The sequence below is a fragment of the Neophocaena asiaeorientalis genome, unplaced genomic scaffold (genome assembly GCF_003031525.2).
Source record: "Neophocaena asiaeorientalis asiaeorientalis breed wild unplaced genomic scaffold, Neophocaena_asiaeorientalis_V1.1 scaffold364, whole genome shotgun sequence".
In the NCBI taxonomy this organism is placed as follows: Eukaryota; Metazoa; Chordata; class Mammalia; order Artiodactyla; family Phocoenidae; genus Neophocaena; species Neophocaena asiaeorientalis.
The window spans coordinates 2,755,533-2,780,601 of NW_020172457.1; the positions used below are offsets into that span (position 1 = coordinate 2,755,533).

Sequence of the window (25,069 nt, forward strand, 5' to 3'; positions counted from 1 at the left end):
AAGGGAGAAGAATCTGAAAAAGAAGAGATACATACACATGTATAACTGAATCACTCTGCTGTACACCTGAAACTAACACAACATTATAAATCAACTATACCTCTAAATAAATAAGACCTCTTCAGCCCTCATTCAAGGAGGTGCAGTGCTTGTTTCTACTGACCACTCACTCCTCCTTGAAACACTGCCTTCCACGGGCTCCAACCCTATACTCTCCCACTCTCCTTCCACCTCCCTGGTTGCGCCTTCTCAAGAATCTCTTCCTCAGCCTGTTCCTTAAATGCTGTCAACTCTTCTCAATCCTCATACTCTCTCTGGGTGAGCTCATCCACCACTTATGTCTTCAATCATCCACCTGCTAATGACTCCCAAACGTATCTTCTGTCCAGACGGCTCTCCTGAGCTGTAGACATCAAACCTAACACGTCTTAAATAAAACTCATCATTCTCCTACCCAAACCTACTTACCCATTTACCTAAGTCAGTGAACGGTATCACTTACCCCAGAAAATCATCCTCCCCTCCCCTCTTCCTCAAATCCAATCAACTACCAACCTCTTTTATTTCTACCTCTTTACTACCTCTACCATGGGCCTACTTTAGCCCATTGCCACTGTTACTCTGCTAATGCAGGCCTTATCATCTCTTCCCTGGATTTTTAAAACAACCCTTAGAGGAGACACTCCTTTCCTCCAGTCCTTGCCTCTCCTTCTCTAGACTATAAATTCAATGAGAGTAAGAACTATGCCTGATTTACCACAGTATTCTAGTATTTGTCATAATAGTAAGCATATGACAGGCAATAAATGAGTATTTGTTCAAAGAAAGAATGAAACAATGAGCTCCAGCAGATGGGGGAGATAGAGACCGGATTACAGATAACAAGTGGCAAGGAAATATGTATCACTGACAGTGATCTCCTGGAGGGAAATTAGATGACCACAACAAAAATATTTCACACAAAATTCTCCTCTCAGAAAGATAACCTCATCAACATAAACATGAGAATGAAAAGAAATATAGTCACAAGCTGAAAGATATATATGCATTCAGAGCTAACTTTAATAATACTGTGTTAAAATCTATTTTGTATTAAAAAACATGAAAGAGTCAAGAAGACGCAAATATTTGTTCTTTAAACATACTTCCAATTACCTGGCAGGTTTTAAAAACAGGCTTCTTATAAATACAAGCAAAATGTTACCTGTTCTTCCAGATAGCCTACTAACTTCCTACCCATAACTACTCCTATGTATCTCATCTTGGAGTGCCACCATGAAAAAAGGCAGAGAATTACGGAGAAGAAAATGTTAAGGAATAGTCACAGTTGCACAAGTCAAGAAATGTCTGTGGTATAAAGCTATATCATCAAGCTGTGAAAAATGTTCAATATTTAAGGTGAGATTCAACTATCTGGATCTAAATTTAACATCCAGGGAACCTTGAATTAGTCATTTGGCTGGAAAATCCATGTTAGCAGCCAAGAAGCTGCCTTGCTTGGTCACGAAGATACACACACAAGGTAGAAAATCAGTCCTGTTCTACTACTTATCTGCTGAGACCTTAATATCAGGTTTCTGCGTTTTCCCACTGACAGACAAAGGCATTAACCACAAAATACTTATTTCCCTACTTCTATGTTCTAAAAGATAAGAAAATACTGAACTCTGAGCTTAGGTCTTATAAGGTTTTATATGAAAAATTAAAAGAAACTGATCATCAATTATTTCATATCAAAATGGTCTTTGTTTTACACTCCTGTATCTCACATACACATTTTCATAATAAGCTTGGCTGAGCTAGTATTTTTCATTTCAAACAGGACATAGATGCCATTTATCTTCAAGGTTATCTAATACCTACTTCTAAGGGATAGAGATTAGTTTCACCACTTTTATTAATAACAATCTTCATGTAAAGAGCAGTTACTATTTGAGGAGTGCTGACTAATTCTCCATCTGCACTATGAAAAGAATAGGAAAAAATTATTAGCAATATAGAATGAAACACAGTAAAAATAAAAAGAACCAGTCCTGGCTCTAGTAATTGCCTTCCTGTGTCACTTCCCCACTTGTCAAGTCAGCCTCTCATGCTCAGTTTCTGAATTCTTGGTAGATAACCTCGAATGAACTTCTAGTTCTAACGTGTGGCAAATTAGGGAGTGAAATTAGAAAATAAACCCAGGCCCTTTTTGTTTGAATTAAAGTATTAGTATCATTCTTCAAAAGCCTTTCCTAGGACAGTCTCCTCAACAAAAGATGATCAAAAAACTGAATGGTCATATGCAAAAGAATGAAACTGGAACACTCTCTTACACCATACACAAAAATCAACTCAAAATGAATTAAAGACTTGAACTTAGAACTGAAACCATATAACTCTTACATGAAAACACAGGAATAAGAGCCTTGACATTAGTCTTGGCAATGACTCTTTGGATTTGACACCAAAAGCAAAGATAAACAAGTAGAGAACCACATCAAATTAAAAGCTTCTGCACAGCAAAGGACACCATCAACAGAATGAAAAGCAACCTATGAATGAGAGGAAATATTTGCAAACCATATATATGATAAAAAGTTAATATCCCAAATGTATAAAGAACTCACACAACTCAAAAACAACAACACAAAACACAATCCGATTAATGGGCAGAGAAACTGAATAGACATTTTTCCAAAGACAAACAAATGACCAAAAGGTACACAAAATGGTGCTCAACATCACTAATCATCAGGGAAATGCAAATCAGACCATAAGGAGCTATCACCACACACCTGACAGAAGGGCTATCATCAAAAAGACAAGAGATAACAAGTGTCAGGGAGGATGTGGAGAAAAGGGAACCCTTGTACACTGCTGGGTGGGAATGTAAATTGATGCAGCCACTATGAAAAACAGTATGGAGGTTCCTCAAAAAATTAAAAGAACTACCATATGATCCTGCAATCCCACTTCTGGGCATATATCCAATAGAAATGAAAACAGACTCTCAAAAAATATCTGCACTCCCATGTTTATTGCAGCATTATTCACAAGAGCGAAGACACGGAAACAACCTAAGTGTCCATCAATGAATGAATAGATAACATACACACACACACGCACAACCCCACGTTTCCACTGCAGGAAACAGGGGTTCGATCCCTGGTCGCAGAACTAGGATCCCGCATGCTGCGCGGCATGGCCACAACACACACACACAAACACACACACACACACACACACACACACACACACACACACACACACAGTGGACTATTATTCAGCCATGAGAAAGAAGGACATCCTGCCATTTGCGACAACATGAATGGACCTTGAGGGCATTAGGTTAAGTGAAATAAGTCAGACAGAGAAAGACAAATATATGTTCTCACTCATATGCGGAACCTAAAAGAGCCAAAGTCAAAGGAACAGAGACTAGAGTGGTGGCTGCCAGGGGCTATGGAAAACGGGTGATGGTGGTCAAGGAGTACAACCTTCAAGTTATAAGATGAGTAAGATCTGAGGAACTAAGGTAAAGCATAGTGATTATAGTTAATACTGTATTTTATAATACTTGAAAGTTACTAAGACAGTACATCTTAAAAGTTATCACCACAAAAAAGAAATGGTAATTATGTGATGTGATGCAGGTGTTAGCCAATGCTAGGGTAGTCATCATTCTGCAATATTTAAGTATATCAAATCAACACATTGTACACCTTAAACCTACACAATGTTATGTCAGTTATTATCTCAATAAAGCTAGGGGGAAGAAAAGCCTTTCACCCATTTGAAAAATCATATTTCATCATAATGGAACATTGGAAAATGTATCCGCAAATCCACTTCCCAAAGAAGAAAAGTTATGATTTTAGGTGTATATTCTTAGTACTTAGTTGTATACTGGTCTTAGTACAAGAACGTACAAGGTTTCTAGGGGAACTGTTTACGTGTCTCTAAGTCATCAGTCTGATTCTCAAGTGAGTCAATTAAGACTCATTTACTCTGTGGCAGCTGATCACACTTCTTAACATGTCCAGCTATCGCTGAGAGGCCTGCCACTGATCACAGCGGGGTGTGGGGTGGAGACTGTACGGGTGCGGGAATGGATGTGTCAGCGTAAATACCGCCCTTCTCCTGAGGAAGAACAAAATCAGGCCCAGGAAATGAGTTAGGACTGTGATCTTTACATAAGCCAGAAAGCAAACTTCCATGGAGGATACAGACAACTTATCCTCTTAATTCCACCACCAACCAGCTTTGTGAAACTGTCAAATTATTGCAGCTTTCCCACTTCCTTGGGTAAATCTGGGATTAATAATAACGCCCCTACCTGTGATGAGGCCAACAGTAAGGCTCACTCAGGTGAGATGCCAGATGGCAGACTGCTTTGCGAAGCATAAATGCTACAAAACTACAGAACTCCGTGATGTCTGTGATGTTACAAAGAGTGTTCTCAAATTTTAGCATGTGTAGAATCATCTAGAGACTCCTGTAGGCCCTGCACTCAGGGATTCCAATTTAATCACCCCTCCCCACAGGGATAATTTACATTTCTAACTTTCAAGTGACATTGGTAGTGCTGGTCCTTAGACCCCCCTCTGTGTAGTGCTGAGATTTTTTAAAAAATAAAAATCGTTTCCTCTTATTTTAAAATTGTCTTCTTTGCATTTTTCTTAGTTATTCATTCATTAAACTTCCTGGGCACTTAGTACGTGCCCAGCCCTAAATCAGGCTGCAAACACAAAGTTAACCCCCCTCTTAAAAACTTACAGCCAATCTGATTAGAGAACATAATGATGATATGGGCCAGGAACTAGAGGAACCCAGAAAAATAAAGTACAGCCTAAGATACACACAAAGGTGCTCTAATCATATCTGACCTCACCCCTAAACATCACCAAGGGAAGAATTTCATTTGACACACTTTTTTTTTTTTTTTTTAGCACCAAACAGCTCAGCTTTTTATTGAATGTATTACTAAAGAGGTTTTAGTCAAAAAGAGCAAAGCCCAGGTCATCGTCAGACTCTTCAGATTCTTCTTTCTTCGCTTCCACCTTCTTCTCCTCAGCTGGGGCAGCAGTGGTGGAGGGGGCAGGTCACCTGCCTCGCACCGTGGATGAGGCTCCGGATGCTGACACCGGCCAAAGCCTTTGCCAACAAGCCTGGCCAAAAAGACTCAACATTTACACCGGCTGCTTTAATGAGGGCATTGATCTTTTCCTCCGTGACCGTCACCTCATCATCATGCAGGATGAGGGCCAAGTAGATGCAGGCGAGCTCCAAGGCGGAGGCCATGGTGCGGGCGAGCGCTAGGGAGGGGCTGCCGGGTGCGGTGCTAGTCGCCTGATGAAGTGAGGGCCTCACCCCAACGCAGCCTTAGCTTCCTCAGAAGGACGGAGCGGCTCAGCGGTAGCTGAGGAAAGCTGACACAAGTTTTTGTTTGTGTGTTTTTGCTATGAGAAAGATTCAGTGCCGGTTTGAGTGTGGAGTATCTTTGGATTATGACACCAGCAAGCACACAGAAAATGAAAAGATCTAAGGCAGCTCCTACTATCTGCCAAATAAAGAAGTGGCCTTGATGCAACACGAAGGCAGACACCTAAATAACGTTATCAATAACCTAGAATGTAGATTTCATCCATCATTTCCTTAACTGGCCCCATCTCTAATAAGAACCTCCTACAGCGTGCAAAACAAGAGAAATAAAAAGCATTTTGTTTTTACCCTGACAAATATAAAATAAATATTTAAGAAATGTAACACTGGGTAAGACCTCTAGCGCATTCAGCCAAGCTCCCTTTCTCCAGGGACTATAACCAAAGGACAACATAAGGATCAGAAAGACAGCTGTCCAACTGCACGTTTACCAAAGAGCTATGAACATTACCCACATTATTAATTCACCTGATATGCTAAGAGGCTATCATCTATTGCTTACCTGGGAAATCTAAAAAAAAAAAAAAAAAAAAACATACAAATGAACTTATTTACAGAACAGAAACAGAGTCCCAGACTTAGAGAAGGAACTTATGATTACCAGGGGGAAGGTGGTGGGGGGACAGTTAGGGAGTGTGGATTGACATGTACACACTGCTATATTTAAAATGGATAACCAACAGGGACTTACTGTATAGCACAGGGAACTCTGCTCAGTATTCTGTAACAACTAATTAGGAAAAGAATTTGAAAAAGAATAGATAGGTGTACATGTATAATTGAATCACCTTGCTGTACACCTGAAACTAACACAACATTGTTAATCAACTATACTCCAATATAAAATAAAATGTTAAAAAAAAAAAAGAAGAAGCTATCATCAATTAAGTCTTACAAGAAAGTATGTAGATTTGGGACCAGTACTACCTTCCATGGTAATGAACTCTATATTTTAGTTAACAAATGGTGAATAAACCCCATATGTAAAGAAGTAATTCCTTTCATTTGTTCTAAAAATATTTTAGTAAAGCTGCAGGGGATTATATTCTAGTTGAGGAATAGTGGAATTTCTTCCATATGTCCCTGGTTCATCCTATTCATACTCTTCAGTATTTAATAGTTGGGTGTATTTAGAGCATGTTCTCACTGATACATGTAATCAAAAGTAGAGATTTAATCAAATGGAATCATAATCACTGAAGTTAAATTTACTTGCTTCCCGCTTGCTTTGATTCAAATTAACGACTCATCTAAATTACATCGAGGCCCTTCCTGATTCCAAGCATGTCCAGGTGCTACACGCAGTGCTTGGGAATGGCTACAAGAAGCCACAAGGACAAATGCTTGACCTTGCTTCAAAGCTGCTCTTAAATGATTTTTCTGTAAAATAAAATGACCAATTCCACCAAATCCTACATTTCAGATACTTAGGTGAAGAGTAACTAATAGAGAAAGAAGAGATGAAAGGAAATGCTACTTATTTGAAAAAGAAATACATGCCTGACTCTAGCCACAGATATAAAGAAATCACGAGAAATATTTATTTCTCTTTCCATAAACACTGTACTTGTACCACAAAACTAAACTTGGGGCTTGAGCCTTTTGACTGTCTCATAGATAAAACCACTTTGTATGACTGGCCTATTACAACAGTATGCCCTCATTTCATTCATTCACTTCTGAATTTTTAAAGTACATTGCTCTAACTTTTAGAGCAGTAATTCAATGTATCTCTACAAATCTAAAGCCTGCAGAGACTGAGAAATCGGGGGCTGGGGGAGTGGGGAGTTTTAGGAAATGAGGCAAATACCAACTATGAAGAAAAACATGACTATAAAGTGGATGATTCAATGTTAGAATTATTCAGCGAGTATTCACCTAACACTGACAATCAATTACATGACAGACACTTAGGAGGCAGAAACGAAAAGGGTATACAGTCCATTACAATACAATGTAATACGTGTTATGACTATTTAAAAGTAGCATGGCCACTCCTTCAGATTCCAGATCAAAAATATAAAGACTAGAAGAAAGTTTGGGAAATTTTATTTATAATCTAAGAGTGAAGAAGACCTAAGTTCTGACACAAAACCCAGACACTTTAAAAGGAAACATTGATAAATACAACCTCATAAAAATAAAAACAATGTATACATGATCAGACATCATAAAGTCAAAAGAGAAAGAAGCTGGAGTGAAATTAGAATATAAATCCCAAAGAACTAATTTTCTTGATATATAAAAAGTTCCTGTAAATCAATAGAAAGACAAACATACTGGAAAAATAGATGTTCACTACTTTTCAGTAAGGAAATAAAACATTATTTGACCACTGTACTATTGAAAATTTCAACTTTTAAACAAGTCGGCTTTTAGGATAGGATAATGAACCATCCTGTACTTATCACCCTGATTCAATAAGTATCATTTATCACTAATCTTGTTTTAGCTATAACTACAGTCACCCTCAACCCAGATTATTATGAAATAATATATCCATATATAACATAGATATCATAACAATGAATTACTTTTTACACAAATAAGAAGTTTAACCTCACTCAAATTTTCTCTAAAAAATACAAATCAAAACCACCTTGGAAATACCATTTTTCACCGATCAGATTGACAAAGATAAAAACATTCTGATAATACAATCTGTTTACTAGAGACTACAGGAACTCTCAAACATTACTGATGACATGAAAACTTGGTATTATCTCTAAGAAAAACACACTTGGCAATAATTATCAAAATCGAATAAACCACAAAAATCTAATCAACCAGCAAAGAACTCTGAAAATGGCACAACAAGAATCGGATGCTCTCCTTCTCACATCTTGTATGTCATCGTCAAGGTAACTGCACAACTAGAAGAATAACTAGCAGGTGCTATCAAATGAATGGAGCTTGATAACTACAACTTGTATAAAACAACAGTAAAAGCTGCCTTACTTTATTATTTAAAATACACACACACACCATCCCCCCCAGACACAAGACACACACTAATGCCCACCTACCCAGACCAGATTAGGTCCCCATGGTTATATGCTCTCATGGCACATTTTGCTTTTCCTCTGCAGCACTTATCACAGTTTATAATAATACACTTATCTAAAGGTTCTCTTATTAATGCCTTTCTTCCCCTCTAGACTTTAAACTCCATAAGGACAGGGATCATGTCGTATTTGTGTGGCATTTGAGCCCAGTTCCTGGTCCATGACTGATATTCAATATAAGTGGAATTCATTCTTTCATTCAAAATATATTTATTATGGGTCTGGTGGGCTCTGTGCCTACATTCTGGATATATGGTGCTGAACAAGGCAAACTAGTTCTCTCTTCTCTTGAAGCTTCCATTCTAGGAGTAGTCAGAAAATAACCAAACATGCACACACACACACACACACACACACACACACATTCACACACACATACACACCATAAAAAGTAACTTAATGAACATGATCCAGTTGATCTGCAAACACGTACTGTTTTTCCACACTAATACCCCCAATCAGCATTTCCATTTGTAATGATTTCTTTTGATTAAAATAACTTGAGTAATACTTTAAATTAACTCTTAAATAATGAATTTATTTTTCACTATAACTTAATAACAGTTGCAAAATAAAGGGGGAGGGAGCCTATAACCTTACTATCCAAACACAACTACTTTTAGCATTAAAGCATATTTCTCTCCCGTTTCTTCCATGAATTTTTCCTCAGTATAACAGTGAGCACAGAATATGCAATGTTCTCTGCTTTTTATATCAGACGCTTAATCTTCCCTCATTCATAATAGAGATCAAGGAACATCACAAAATGGTCTCCTTCCAAAAAGGGAAAAGGTCTCCCTGGCAGCCACTGTCCATTCATTCAATCCTTTCTGCCCTCTTCAGATCAATAGTCTTACCAAAGTGGAGCAGGCCTCCAGCACCTCCCCAGTCTGCTTTCACTTTTAACCAGGACCACTTTCAAGTAAGTCAAGTAGCTGTTACATGCCAATCCCTCTCTTTTCCCACATTCTTCTCTCTCACATATTCTTAACAAGGTATCACACCTTTGAGAAGATTTTGTTCCATGTATTTTTCACGCTTTTCTTATTTGCTAAATAGTAAAGGACTTCCTACAGCTTTTCTGAACAAAAATGAAAATGTTCATGAGCTAGATTTTGGGCAAGAACCAATAGCTAGGCAGCAGGAGTTGAAGAAACTGGTTATGAGCTGCACAGGCTGCAGACCACACAAGCCATCTGATATTGAAGACATTGCCTGCCTTTCTGAGGAAATTATGGGTAGCAGGTGGTTCTGGGAGATTTAAAAAGCCCTTGTTACCCTAATGTTTATCAACTTGGCAACAATAGTAGTTGAATATTTTCCTTTCATAGTAAACAGAGGTTTGTAGACACTTGATAATGAATGAACAGGAAGACAAAATATTTCTCCTATAAATAGACAATAGATAGGTTGGGGGATCAAGAATAAAATAAAATAGTAAGTGGGTGACCAAAGTGATTTTTGAAAACTGTCTGTGAAAGTATTCTGGCTCTGCAGGAAGTGAAAGCAAAACAGAGTTCACTAGTCTGGTTCCTACTACTTTTCTAGCAAAATAGCACACAACATTAATTCTCTTTACATAAAGACAAATGAAAACAGGCCTGCAATGCATCACAACCAGAATATATTTAAGAAGATGATGCTGAACAATGAGACTTTTAGGGAAAGTTACAATTCTGGTGCCTAGCCTCAGAGTAGCATTTATATGCTAACGATTTGGAATCGGTTATTTCATTGGCGGGGTGGGGGTGGGGGGTAGTGAGGGAGAGAATCATTTTGTGGAAGAAGGATTCATGGTTGTTTTTGCCTATGCTCCAACTTCCTTTAAGGAAAACAGTCTCTTACACCTTTAACGTAAGATTTCTTGAATGGTAAAAGATAATATTAATAATAATGTAAAGTATTCTGACTTTACTTCTCTCTAAAATAATGTCACTCACACCTCCCAGTACAGTTTAACACAAGGTATCATGCAAGCTTCAAGGATAATCTGACAATATCCTTTCTAAACTTCTAAACCTCTAGAAGCGACAATGCAATCACTTTTGAATGAAGTTTCCCAGGTAATTAATTCTTGAGGAGTTTTAAAGCATTTGTTGGCACACAGCTACCATAGACTAGCTCCAAATTATCAGCCATTTGGAACACCAACCCAAGAATTTAATCTTTGATTTTCGAAAAGAGTGGTTCCAAATATTTGCTTACTCTGTACTATTTTATCTAATAATAAGGAGTTTTGGCCCAATATTTCATATTTGTACATTTTATAAAATGGGATCATGTTATAGGCATGAAATCAAGACAAATAGCTTGCTCACTTGCAGGTGTCCAATATATCCTACCTAAAATACTGACAAAAAAATGAAACTTAAAGAGGGAAAAATACCCTCCTGCTGACTCATTCTTCACAGAGAAACATTTATTATTTCCTGGGGCAGTATGCCGAATTTCCACTTCTGTTTCTGTAATTTCCACTTGTGAATTTTGGAAGGTGCTGAAGGAACGGAAGAGGAAGAGGTCAAAATCCTAGGAAAGACACACTGCTGCTAAGGGGACTGTAATGAGAACTACGGAACAGTTACTGACCCGTGCCCTTTTCGTTTTATTTCCAATTTATACTATAGTCATGCTATTTCCCTATGAAAGTTCATTGTACTCATCTTGGGACTTGCAGCAACTGGGCAAACAGCAAATCAGAATTCTGGAGTGTTCATTAGTAAGGAGGCAAAAGGTCTACACAAAAATCCAGGCACCAGGCAAAGAAAGAAGAAAAGCACAGTTCCATTCAGAACCATTCCCAGCTTCTCTGGATCACAGTGTGAGTGATCAAAGAACATGAAAGTTGAGAAAGGAACCAAGAATAAATAAACTTATGTATTCACACACACGCACAGATACATGTAATGGTACCTACTGGCACTGCTCTAACAAGCTCTAACCATATAACCTCATCTAACACGAGCAACCCTGTAAGACAGGTTCTGTTTTCCTCAGTTACAGAGCTGAAATTCAAAGTCAGGTTTGCTCAGCTCCAAAACCCATGCTCCTCAAAACATGTGCTTTGAAATACTCTGTGGCATAAGAGGGGTGGAGAATGTTTTCTTCACCAATCGTACTTCTAAATGAAGTGTACAAGGGAATTAATTTTTGAAGACTTCTAAAGTATAATTAAGATCACTATTATTTAGAAAAAACAAAAGAATATAGAAAATGTAAACAGAATACATTATTTTCTTCAAAATTTTAAAGTGGGGAACTCCATACTAAGCTATTATTATTTCTCCTTAAATTTGTTTATCTTCTTTAAAAAAAAAAAAATTTAAGTCCTAAGTACAAACAGAATTTCCTTCACAACGTGTCAACAAGATTATGAACTCTGTCGAACACACACTATCTCACGCCTCCCAGGAACACACATTATTTGAGCAACTCAGAAGAAATGCCCTACTTTGCCCTCTGTTCTCAGATAAAATTGTAGTTTCCATTGGCCTTTTCCCTTCAAACGACAAATTCCTGCCTTGCCCATATCTGGTGTACGTGGAGGGCTGGGGAATAGAACAGAGAAAGGGAAGGAGGGAACAAAGATCCACGTAGAGTGAATCTTGGATTTTCTAGGAAAGCCTCAATTTGAAATATCTTCTGCCACCATCAGATGACATTACACTAGTGCCCTAAGCTCTGGTTTGGCAGACATGAGCTCCCAGTGTATCACAGTCAAGACCGAGTTAGGATCAGAGGACAATTTCAGTTTTCCCCTTATGAAAGAAGAATTATGAAATCCAAACCTTATTAGTTGTTTTAAGTACATCAAGGAATCCCTGAGACTGATTTGCCTATTGGCAAATATCACTACACATTCAAGAAGAAAGCACGGGACAGAGGAAATACCATGGACTTGCATTCACCTGGAAGGCCAGCCACTTGTTCTGTGACCTTAAGCTAATTACTTCAGCTCTGAACCCCAGTTTCCTTAACTATAAAATGTGGGTACTAAGTAATCAGCTCAAAAAGTTATAGTGAGAATTAAATAATATACATAAGTTGCCTTGAATATAGTTAAGTGCTTAAGAAATATTCAATAATTGCTACATTCTTTCATTTGAGTATGGACAACATGCTTTAAAACTTCTCAACTACCTCAAAAACCACCTGAACTATGCCTCTTCAAGCTGTTTTCACCAGTCTGAGTTTGTATGGGCCATAGTATACAGAGTTCAAGAAACAACATAAACCTAAGATATTTACTTACCCCACCCACCCTAGAAAAGGTACAGTAAATACAATGATCAAAACCACAAACCATGGGACTTCCCTGGTGGCACAGTGATTAAGAATCCGCCTGCCAATACAGGGGACATAGGTTGCATCCCTGGTCCGGGAAGATCCCACATGCTGTGGAGCAGCTAAACCCGTGTGCCACAACTACTGAGCCTGCACACCACAACTACTGAAGCCCGTGTGCCCTAGAGCCCAGCATGGCTCAACTACTGAGCCCACGTGTCACAACTACTGAGCCCACACGCCACAACTACTGAAGCCTGTGCACTCTAGGGCCCATGGGATGCAACTACTGAACCCACATGCCTAGACCTCACACTCCGCAACAACAGAAGCCACTGCAATGAGAAGCCCGTGCACTGCAACAAAGAGTAGCGTCTGCTCGCCTCAACTAGAGAACGCCTGCACACAGCAGTGAAGACCCAACGCAACCAAAAAAAAAAAACCCACACAAACCACACCCCCACCTACCTTGGTTGGTTCTCAGCCGTGAGGTTCTCTCCCCTCTGGTAACCACTGTCAGCCACCTGGGTTGTAGACCTCTTCACAATTTGTTTCAGCTCCCGCTCCAAGCGTTCTTTGATCGCCTTAACTGTCTCTGGGATCTTCTTCAGTTTGGCCAGCCCCTTGATGAGGATACCCATAAAAAGGGTGCTGTTCTCCTCTGGATCCAACTCCAAATCCTCCTTGATGTCCTGAAGGTTTATCTCCTTCACTGTAAAAAAATTAATAAATAGCCACAGATTCTATCAGCAAATCAAAAAACAGAACGAGTCTAAAAAAATGCAATTATTCCCTTAAAGGAATCAGAGAGGTTTTTCAATTAAATTTGAAATTAAATTATACTTACACAGTAACTATCTAAGAATCACACAAACACATACAAAAACAGTTACGTCCCTCATATTAATACCCATCAATTAATATGAGAGAGAAGAAATTAAAAGTAAGCAAATCTCCACAGAAATTTTTCCAGACTACCATTTCTACAGTGAGTCATTTATTAACATTGGTGACATTTATTAACCTTCACTGTTTATAAAATGCCATACTTGGTGCTGCAGGAGAATTCCAAAGAGCCAGACCATAGTCTAAAATTCCTACTTATTAGTTAGAGATAAGTAGCTTGATAAAAAGACATTATACATACATGTGGAAAAGAAAAGGTAAATAAGTTAAAATTATAACCAATAAGAGAGATGAAGAAAAAGAAAGGAAAAATAATAGGTACAAGTGAGACAAGACTGAGGAAAAGAGTAATGAAGAGCATCTCATAAATACAAAAGAACAACATTCTATTTTTATTTAAAAACATGTCCACCAAAGCATCATTATCTATTGAAGACAGGTCTTGCTAAACCATGGAAGTTTTCTGAGTAGTATTATATGTCGAAAGTCTCTGCAGATGTTTAGACTACAACTTTCATCCAAACCATCTGGTTTCTAACAGTGGTTCTTAACCCCTGCAGGAGCTGGGGAGAAGGCAGGGCTGGGATCTGAGACTTCTGTCACCTACTGAAAACCACAGGCGTTTCCCTCGAGCTAACATGTATATACACAAAACTTCTCATATGACTTCAGGGGTTTCCACAACTACCAAAAGAACTGCAGGTTGAAAACCTCTGGCCCAAAAATAATTCTCTCATTTTACAAATGGCTGGATTAAGATAGACAAAAGCAAAAGTGAATACCAGCCTATGGACCCTAACAAAGTTGTCCCCATCCTCCCCTCTCCTCCACTCCTCTAAACAACTGAAAGGTTTTTAAAATGCGATATCCTGAAAGAACATATACATTCTTTACTAGATTCAAGCTCAACTATACAACACAAACCACTCCAAGTTGTTTAACACCACTGGAGCGTTTTGAAATCTACTTATTTAAGGAAGAATGAGAATATCCCAGTATATGGAATAAGTCCTTCTAACCACTGTATAACATCTCTGAAACCTCTAATTCAGATGACATGTAGGCTATTCTCAATCTCTTTTTTTGCTCGCAACTCATAAAATGCACTTAAGTACGAACATTTAATGACACCCATGATATAATTACTTACACAAATTTGTTCTTAAGTGAATAAGTCCTCTACAGATTTATGCATAATTCTGCTGCCTTACTTCAACTCACTAGACCCCTGAAACCCACAAGAGAGAAGCACACAGAGAATGACCAAATCCATATGGTTTCCTTCACAGTGTACAGGGCATGTGATGATACCATATTTAATTTTAAATATCTTAATAGTAGCAAACTGGGTGTAGAACCAAGAAGGCTTAAAGCCTCTAAACTGACATGACAATTCTGAAGGCAAGTCGAAAAAAGTCATCGATATTTCCAGACGTGACATTCCAATAACAGACATTTTCGTTACTGGTTTTGTTTCACACATGAAGAGGTAGACACCTCAGGTCACAGAATCACTCCATGCTGCAAAACCAACCTCAACAGCAGCGAAGTACTTAGCAACCAGGGAGCCATCTAAATTCAGCATGGCAGAGGGGGAAAATGAAACAAAACTATAAGCAGAGCTTTAAGCAGGCAAGAAGGTAACAGAAACTTAGCTGGGAAAAAAGTGATCTTCCCAAGAGCACATATGAATCATACACAGGACACATGCAAAGGGCCACCTAAACATCTAAGGCACCTGCTGCAAGAGTGCTTGGGTAATGAGGTACACGTAGTTGAAATCAATAAGCCCCTAGATTAAGTGGCGTATGGCTACTTATATGCACACTAATATGATAGCCTATTAAAAAGTAACAAATAAGCAAGGTATGAATAATAAAATGTCACAGCCCCAAATGGCACATTTGTTTACAACCTTATCTGTTTGTCTCCCAAAATCTCCTAGAGCATAAACACTGAAAAGAGCCAGTATTAATTAATTTATATTATCTATTTCACTTACACCAGCTGAAAATTAAAAGGCAATTTAAAAAATAATATAGAGCTGAGGCTCGGGCTTCGGAGATCAGATCCCAGGGAGAAGACTGGGGTCGGCTGCGTGAACACAGCCTGATGGGGGCTAGTGCACCACAGCTAACCGGGAGGGAGCCTGGGAAAAAGTCTGGAAGTGCCTACAAGTCAAAACACCATTGTTGCAGGATGGGTAAGGAGAGGGGATTCAGAGTACCACCTAAACGAACTTCAGAGACAGGCTCAAGCCACAGATATCAGAGCGCACACCAGAGACGGGCATGAAAGGCTAAGGCTGCGCAGCCACCAAAAAGCTTGCGTGCAAACACAGGTCACTCTCCACACCTCCTCTCCTGGGAGCCTGTGCAGCCCGCCCCTGCAAGGGTCTCGGGATCCAGGGACAACCTACCCAGAACACACGGCGCACCTCAGGCCTCTGCAATGTCACACTGGCCTCTGCTGCCACAGGCTCACCCCGCATTCCGTACCCCTCCCTCCCCCAGACTGAGTGAGCCAGAGCCCCCCAATCAGCCACTCCTTTAACCCCGTCCTAACTGGGTGGGGAACAGACACCCTCAGGTGACCTACACACATAGGCGGGGCCAAATCCAAAGCTGAGCCCCAGGAGCTGTGCAAACAAAGAAGAGAAAGGAAAATTTCTCCCAGCAGCCTCAGAAGCAGCGGATTAAATCTCCACAATCAACTTGATGTGCCCTGCATCTGTGGAACACCTGAGTACACAAGGAATCATCACAGAACTGAGGCAGTGGACTTCAGGAGCAACTGTAGACTTGGGGTTTGCTGTATGTGACTGACTAGTTTCTGATTTTTATGTTTATCTTAGTATAGTATTTAGGACTCGTTATCATTGGTGGATTTGTTTATTGGTTTCGTTGCTCTATTTTTATAATTTTTTTATTTTAATAGTATTTTTTAACTTTTATTTTAATAACTTATTTTATTTTTTTCCTATCTTTCCTTTTCTTTCTCTCTTTTCCTCAGAGCTCTGTGGCTGACAGGGTCTTGTGCTCCAGCGGGGTGTCAGGCCTCAGCCTCTGAGGTGGGAGAGCCGAGTTCAGGACATTTGACCACCAGAGACCTCCTGCCCCCATGTAATATCAATAGGGGAGAGCTCTTCCAGAGATCTCTATCTCAATGATAAGATCCATCTCCACTCAACGACCAGCAAGCTACAGTGCTGGACACCCCATGCCAAACAACCGGCAAGACAGGAACACAAACCCACCCATTAGCAGAGAGGCTGCTTAAAATCATAATAAGTTAACAGACACCCCAAAACACACCACCTGACGGAGTCCTGCCAACCAGAAAGACAAGATCCAACCTTATCCACCAGAACACAGGCACCAGTCCCCTCCACCAAGAATCCTACACAGCCCACTAAACCAACGTTACCCACGGGGGCAGACACCAAAAAGTGGGAAATACAAACATGCAGCCTACAAAAAGGAGACCCCAAACACAGTAAGTTAAGCAAAACGAGAAGACAGAGAAACACAGCAGATGACGGAGTAAGGTAAAAGCCAACCAGACCAAACGAAGAGGAAATAGGAAGTCTACCTTAAAAAGAATTCAGAGTAATGACAGTAAAAACGATCCAAAATCTTGCAACTAGAATGGAGAAAATACAAGAACCATTTAACAAGGACTTAGAAGATCTAAAGAGCAAACAATGATGAACAACAGAATAACTTAAATTTAAAATTCTCTAGAAGGAATCAATAGCAGAATAACTGAGGTAGAAGTATGGGTAAGTGACCTGGAAGATAAAATAGTGGAAATAACTAACGCAGAGCAGAATAAAGAAAAAAGAATGAAAAGAATTGAGGACAGTCTCAGAGACCTCTGGGATTTTAAACACACCAATATTTGAATTACAGGGGTCCCAGAAGAAGAAAAGAAAAAGAAAAGGACTGAGAAAATATTTGAAGGGATTATAGTTGAAAACTCCCCTAATATGTGAAAGGAAATAGTCAATCAAGTCCAGGAAGCACACAGCCCCATACAGGATAAATCCAAGGAGAAACACACCAAGACACATATTAATCAAACTATCAAAAATTAAATACAAACAAAAAATATTAAAAGCGGCAAGGGAAAACAACAAATAACATACAAGGGAATCCCCATAAGGCTAACAGCTGCTCTTTCAGCAGAAACTCTGCAAGCCAGAACAAGATCCAACCTCATCCACCAGAACACAGGCACCAGTCCCCTCCACCAAGAATCCTACACAGCCCACTAAACCAACGTTACCCACGGGGGCAGACACCAAAAAGTGGGAAATACAAACATGCAGCCTACAAAAAGGAGACCCCAAACACAGTAAGTTAAGCAAAACGAGAAGACAGAGAAACACAGCAGATGACGGAGTAAGGTAAAAGCCAACCAGACCAAACGAAGAGGAAATAGGAAGTCTACCTTAAAAAGAATTCAGAGTAATGACAGTAAAAACGATCCAAAATCTTGCAACTAGAATGGAGAAAATACAAGAACCATTTAACAAGGACTTAGAAGATCTAAAGAGCAAACAATGATGAACAACAGAATAACTTAAATTTAAAATTCTCTAGAAGGAATCAATAGCAGAATAACTGAGGTAGAAGTATGGGTAAGTGACCTGGAAGATAAAATAGTGGAAATAACTAACGCAGAGCAGAATAAAGAAAAAAGAATGAAAAGAATTGAGGACAGTCTCAGAGACCTCTGGGATTTTAAACACACCAATATTTGAATTACAGGGGTCCCAGAAGAAGAAAAGAAAAAGAAAAGGACTGAGAAAATATTTGAAGGGATTATAGTTGAAAACTCCCCTAATATGTGAAAGGAAATAGTCAATCAAGTCCAGGAAGCACACAGCCCCATACAGGATAAATCCAAGGAGAAACACACCAAGACACATATTAATCAAACTATCAAAAATTAAATACAAACAAAAAATATTAAAAGCGGCAAGGGAAAACAACAAATAACATACAAGGGAATCCCCATAAGGCTAACAGCTGCTCTTTCAGCAGAAACTCTGCAAGCCAGAAGGGAGTGGCAAGATATATTTAAAGTGATGAAAGAGAAAAACCTACAACCAAGATTACTCTACCCAGCAAGGATCTCATTCAGATTCGATGGAGAAATTAAAACCCTTACAGACAAGCAAAAGCTAAGAGAATTCAGCACCACCAAACCAGCTTTACAACAAATGCTAAAGGAACTGTTCTAGGCAGGAAAAACAAGAGAAGGAAAAGACCTACAAAACAAGCACAAAACAATTAAGAAAATGGTAACAGGAACATACATATCTATAATTACCTTAAGTGTAAGTAGATTAAATGCTCCAACCAAAACACACAGACTGGTTGAATGGATACAAAAACAAGACCCGTATATATGCTGTCGATAAGAAACCCACTTCAGACCTAGGGACACAGAGAGACTGAAAGTGAGGGGATGGAAAAAGATATTCCATGCAAATGGAAATCAAAAGAAAGCTGGAGTAGCAATTCTCACATCAAACAAAATAGACTTTAAAATAAAGACTACTACAAGAAACAAAGAAGTACACTACATTATGATCAAGGCATCAATCCAAGAAGAAGATATAACAACTGCAAAATATTTATGCACCCAACAGAGGAGCACCTCAATACATAAGGCAAATGCTAACAGCCATAAAAGGGGAAATCGACAGTAACACAATAATATCAGGGGACTTTAACACCCCAGTTTCACCAATGCACAGATCATCCAAAACGTAAATAAATAAGGAAACACAAGCTTTAAATGACACATTAAACAAGATGGACTTAATTGATATTTATAAGACATTCCATCCAAAAACAACAGAACACACTTTCTTCTCTAGTACTCATGGAACATTCTCCAGGATAGATCATACCTTGGGTCACAAATCAAGCCTTGGTAAATTTAAGAAAACTGAAATCGTATCAACTATCTTTTCCGACCACAACACTATGAGACTACATATCAATTACAGGACCACCTCACACCAGTTAGAATGGGCATCATCAGAAAATCTACAAACAACAAATGCTGGAGAGGGTGTGGAGAAAAGGGAAACCTCTTGCACTGTTGGTGGGCATGAAAATTGATACAGCCACTCTAGAGAACAGCATGTAGGTTCCTTAAAAAAATAAAAACATAATTACCATATGATCCAGCAATCCCACTATGGGGCATATACCCAGAGAAAACCATAACTCAAAAGACACATGCACCCCAATGTTCTTTGCAGCAATATTTACAACAGCCAGGTCATGGAAGCAACCTAAATGCCCATCGACAGACAAATGGATAAAGAAGTTGTGGTATATATATACAATGGAATATTAGCCATAAAAAGGAATGAAATTGAGTCATTTGTTGACACGTGGATGGACCTAGAGACTGTCATACAGAGTGAAGTAAGTCAGAAAGAGAAAAACAAATATCGTATATTAAAGCATGTATGTGGAACACAGAAAAATGGTACAGATGAACCGGTTTGCAGGGCAGAAGTTGAGACACAGATGTAGAGAACAAATGTATGGACAACAAGGAGGGAAAGCCACGGGTGGGGGGGGAGATGGTAGTGTGCTGAATTGGGCGACTGGGATTGACATGTACACACTGATGTGTATAAAATTGATGACTAATAAAAACATGCTGTATAAGAAAATAAATAAAATGTAAAAATTAAAAAACAACTAATACTAAATTTCTTTGGGTTATTTGCATGGAAATATGTTAATATAAATGTTTCAGACATTACATGAAATTCCTAAAAATCTTATATGTTCTGGTATAATGTTATGTCATAATTCTAGTTATTACTTTTAAACATATATCTCAGAAATAACGAAATTTCCTTGTCAATTGCATTATTATGAACTTTCATCAAATCTTTAACCGTGGTCATTTTTAAGTCTTTTGTCATTTACAGACAGTCCTGGGTGTACTCTGATGCTTTTGCAAAAATGTTCCTATAAAAGGGTTTCATCTTCAAGGAATTCATGGAAAAGACTCTGACAAGTACAGGCTTCTGGTAACTGACTATACGGCTGAACTGAATGGATAAGCATTTTCAGAAATCTAATGGAAAACTGATGAATTCATAAAAGTGCTAACAAAAGATCAAGATGAAAAAAAGATTAATTACATGGGACTGAGTGAACTGATGAGGATGATTATAATTTTTGTGACTTTCTGTTTGAATTTTTTTTAAATGTGATAAAAAAACAAATGTAACTTTAAAGATGTGCATAGTATCTCAGAGTATATTTAACAATTTCCTCATTGTTGAACATTTAGTTTAATATTTGTTAGAGCAAACATTACTTTATACACATACTTGTCTGCATTTCTCTCTGTTTATTCCTTATGATTGATTTCTAAAACAGTGCCATTTTACTGAATTGTATTTACTTCCTACTGGAACACTGCATTTATTTATATTGTGAAAGTCATATTTTTCTGTCTATTCAAGTATGTATAATACCTAGTTTTGTTCATTGCAAAATAGACATAAATTCTTTCAATTCAAAAAAAGACTAAAAAATACAAACACATGGATGATAAGCAATACACTGCTAAATAACCAAGAGATCACTGAAGAAATCAAAGAGGAAATCAAAAATAACTAGAAACAAATGACAATGAAAACACGACGACCCAATACCTATGGGATGCAGCAAAAGAGTGCTAAGAGGGAAGTTTACAGCAATACAGTTCTACCTCAAGAAACAAGAAACACCTCAAATAAACAACCTAACTTTACACCTAAAGCAATCAGAGAAAGAAGAACAAAAGAAACCCAAAGTTAGCAGAAGGAAAAAAAAATCATAAGGATCAGATCAGAAATAAATGAAAAAGAAATGAAGGAAATGACAGCAAAGATCACTAAAACTAAAATCTGGGTTATTTAAGAAGATAAACAAAATTGATAAACCACTAGCCAGACTCATCAAGAAAATAAGGGAGAAGACTGAAATCAACAGAATTTGAAATAAAAAAGGAGAAGTAACAACTGACACTGCAGAAATACAAAGGATCATGAGAGATTACTGCAAGCAAATTTATGCCAGTAAAATGGACAACCTGGAAGAAATGGACAAATTCTTAGAAAAGCACAACCTTCTGAGACTGAACCAGGAAGAATTAGAAAATATAAACAGACAAGTCACAAGGACTGAAATTGAAACTGTGATTAAACATCTCCCAACAAACAAAAGCCCAGTACCACATGGCTTCACAGGCAAATTCTATCAAACATTAAGAGAAGAGCTAACACCTATCCTTCTCAAACTCTTCCAAAACATAGCAGAGGGAGGAACACTCCCAAACTCATTCTATGAGGCCACCATCACCCTGATACCAAAAACAGATGAAGATATCACAAAGAAAGAAAACTACAGGCCAATATCACTGATGAACATAAATGCAAAAATCCTCCACAAAACACTAGCAAACAGAATCCAAGAGCAGATTAAAAGGATCATACACCATAATAAAGTGGTGTTTATCCCAGGAATGCAAGGATTCTTCAATATATGCAAATCAATTAATGTGACACAAAATATTAACAAACTGAAGGATAAAAACCATATGATAATCTCAATAGATGCAGAAAAACCTTTTGACAAAATTCAACACCTATTTATGATAAAAACCCTCCAGAAGTAGGCACGAAGAGAACTTACCTCAACATACTAAAGGCCATATATGACAAACCCACAGCCAACATCGTTTTCAATGGTGAAAAACTGAAAGCATTTCCACTAAGATCAGGAACAAGACAAGGTTGCCCACTCTCAACACTGTTATTCAACATAGTTTTGGAACTTTTAGCCACAGCAATCAGAGAAGAAAAAGAAAAGGAATCAAAATCAGAGAAGTAAAACTGTCACTGCTTACAGATGACATAATACTATACATAGAGAACCCTAAAGATGCTACCAGAAAACTACAAGAGCTAATCAATGGATGTGGTAAAATAGCAGGATACAAAATTAATGCACAGAAATCTCTTGCATTCCTATACACTAATGATGAAAAATCTGAAAGAGAAATTAAGGGAAAATGCCCATTTACCACTGCAACAAAAAGAATAAAATATCTAGGACTAAACCTACCTAAGGAGACAACAGACCTATATGCAGAAAACTATAAGACGCTGATGAAAGAAATTAAAGATGATACAAACAGAAAGAGAGACATACCATGTTCCTGGATTGGAAGAATCAACATTGTGAAAAAGACTATACTACCCAAAGCAATCTACAGATTCAATGCAATCCCTATCAAACTACCAATGGCATTTTTCACAAAACTAGAACAGAAAATTGCACAATTTGTATGGAAGCACAAAAGACACCAAATAGCTAAACCAATCTTGAGGAAGAAAAACGGACCTGAAGAAATGAGGCTCCCTGACTTCAGACTATACTACAAAGCTACAGTAATCAAGACAGTGGAGTCCTGGCACCAAAAAAAGAAATACCGATCAATAGAACAGGATAGAAAACCCAGAGATAAACACACGCACATATGGTCACCTTACCTTTGATAAAGGAGGCAAGAATATACAATGGAGAAAAGACAGCCCCTTTAATAAGTGGTGCTGGGAAAACTGGACAGCTACATGTAAAAGAATGAAATTAGAACACTCCCTAACACCATACACAAAAATAAACTCAAAATGGATTAAAGACCTAAATGTAAGGCCAGAAACTATCAAACTCTTAGAGGAAAATATAGGCAGAACACTTTATGACATAAATCAACGCAAGATCTTTTTGACCCACCTCCTAGAGAAATGGAAATAAAAACAAAAATAAACAAATGGGACCTAATGAAACTTCAAAGCTTTTGCACAGCAAAGGAAACTATAAACAAGATGAAAAGACAACCCTCAGAATGGGAGAAAATATCTGCAAATGAAGCAACTGACAAAGGATTAATCTCCAAAACATACAAGCAGCTCATGCAGCTCAATATCAAAAAAACAAAGAACCCAATCCAAAAATGGGCAGAGGACCTAAATAGACATTTCTCCAAAGAAGATATACAGATTGCCAACACACACAAAAGGATGCTCAACATCACTAATCCCTGGAGAAATGCAATTCAAAACTACAGTGAGGTATCACCTCACACCAGACTGAATGGCCATCATCAAAAAAATCTAGAAACAATAAATGCTGGAGAGGGTGTGGAGAAAAGGGAACTCTCATACACTGTGGGTGGGAATAAAAATTCATACAGCCCCTATGGAGAACAGTATGGAGGTTCCTTAAAAACTAAAAATAGAACTACCATATGACCCAGCAATCCTACTACTGGGCATATATGCTTAGAAAACCATAATTCAAAAAGTGTCATGTATCACAATGTTCATTGCAGCACTATTTACAATAGCCAGGACACGGAAGCAACCTAAGTATCCATCAACAAATGAATGGATAAGGAAGATGTGTCACATATATACAATGGAATATTACTCAGCCATAAAAAGAAATGAAATTGAGTTATTTGTAGTCAGGTGGATGGCCCTAGAGTCTGTCATACAAAGTGAAGTAAGTTAAAAAGGGAAAAACAAATACCGTATGCTAACACATACATTGAATCTAAAAAAAAAAAAAAAAAATGCTTCTGAAGAACGTAGGGGCAGGAAAGGAATAAAGACACAGACTTAGAGAATGGACTTGAGGACATGGGGAAGGGGAAAGGTAAGCTGGGACGACCTGAGAGAGTGGCACTGACATATATACACTACCAAATGTAAAAGCAATAGCTAGTGGAAAGCAGCCACATAGCACAGGGCGATCAGCTAGGTGCTTTACCACCACCTAGAGGGGTGGGATAGGGAGGGTGGGAGGGAGACCCAAGAGGGAGGGGATATTGGGATATATGTATATGTATAGGTGATTTACTGTTATACAGCAGAAACTAACACAACACTGTAAAGCAATTATACTCCAATAAAGATGTTAAAATAAAAAAGAAGAGGGCTTCCCTGGTGGCACAGTGGTTGAGAGTCCACCTGCTGATGCAGGGGACACAGGTTCGTGCCCTGGTCCAGGAAGATCCCACATGCCACGGAGCGGCTGGGCCCGTGAGCCATGGCCACTGAGCCTGCGCGTCCGGAGCCTGTGCTCCGCAACAGGAGAGGCCACAACAGTGAGAGGCCCGTGTACCGCAAAAAAAAAAAAAAAAGAAGAAGAAGAATATAATCAACCATGAAGACTAGTCTGATAACCACAAAAAGCCTGTGAGGTCAGATAGAATTATTGGTGCTTTAAGGAAAAAACCTTGTATAAAAATAATTTAGCTGAAGTTCAGTAAGGCCTCACACGACCATTAGCACAAAA

At 38.4% G+C, this 25,069-nt stretch overlaps 1 protein-coding gene and 1 pseudogene across 1 annotated transcript in view; both read right to left on the reverse strand.

Annotated features, from left to right (window-relative positions):
* Positions 1 to 25,069, reverse strand: part of EXOC4 (exocyst complex component 4) — a 793,839-nt gene that overhangs the window by 688,195 nt on the left and 80,575 nt on the right. Inside the window, exon 6 of the mRNA XM_024737973.1 lies at positions 13,239 to 13,482. Coding sequence (XP_024593741.1) covers positions 13,239 to 13,482 — 244 coding nt within the window. The remainder of the gene's footprint in view (positions 1 to 13,238; positions 13,483 to 25,069) is intronic.
* Positions 4,977 to 5,283, reverse strand: LOC112394963 (60S acidic ribosomal protein P1 pseudogene; annotated as a pseudogene).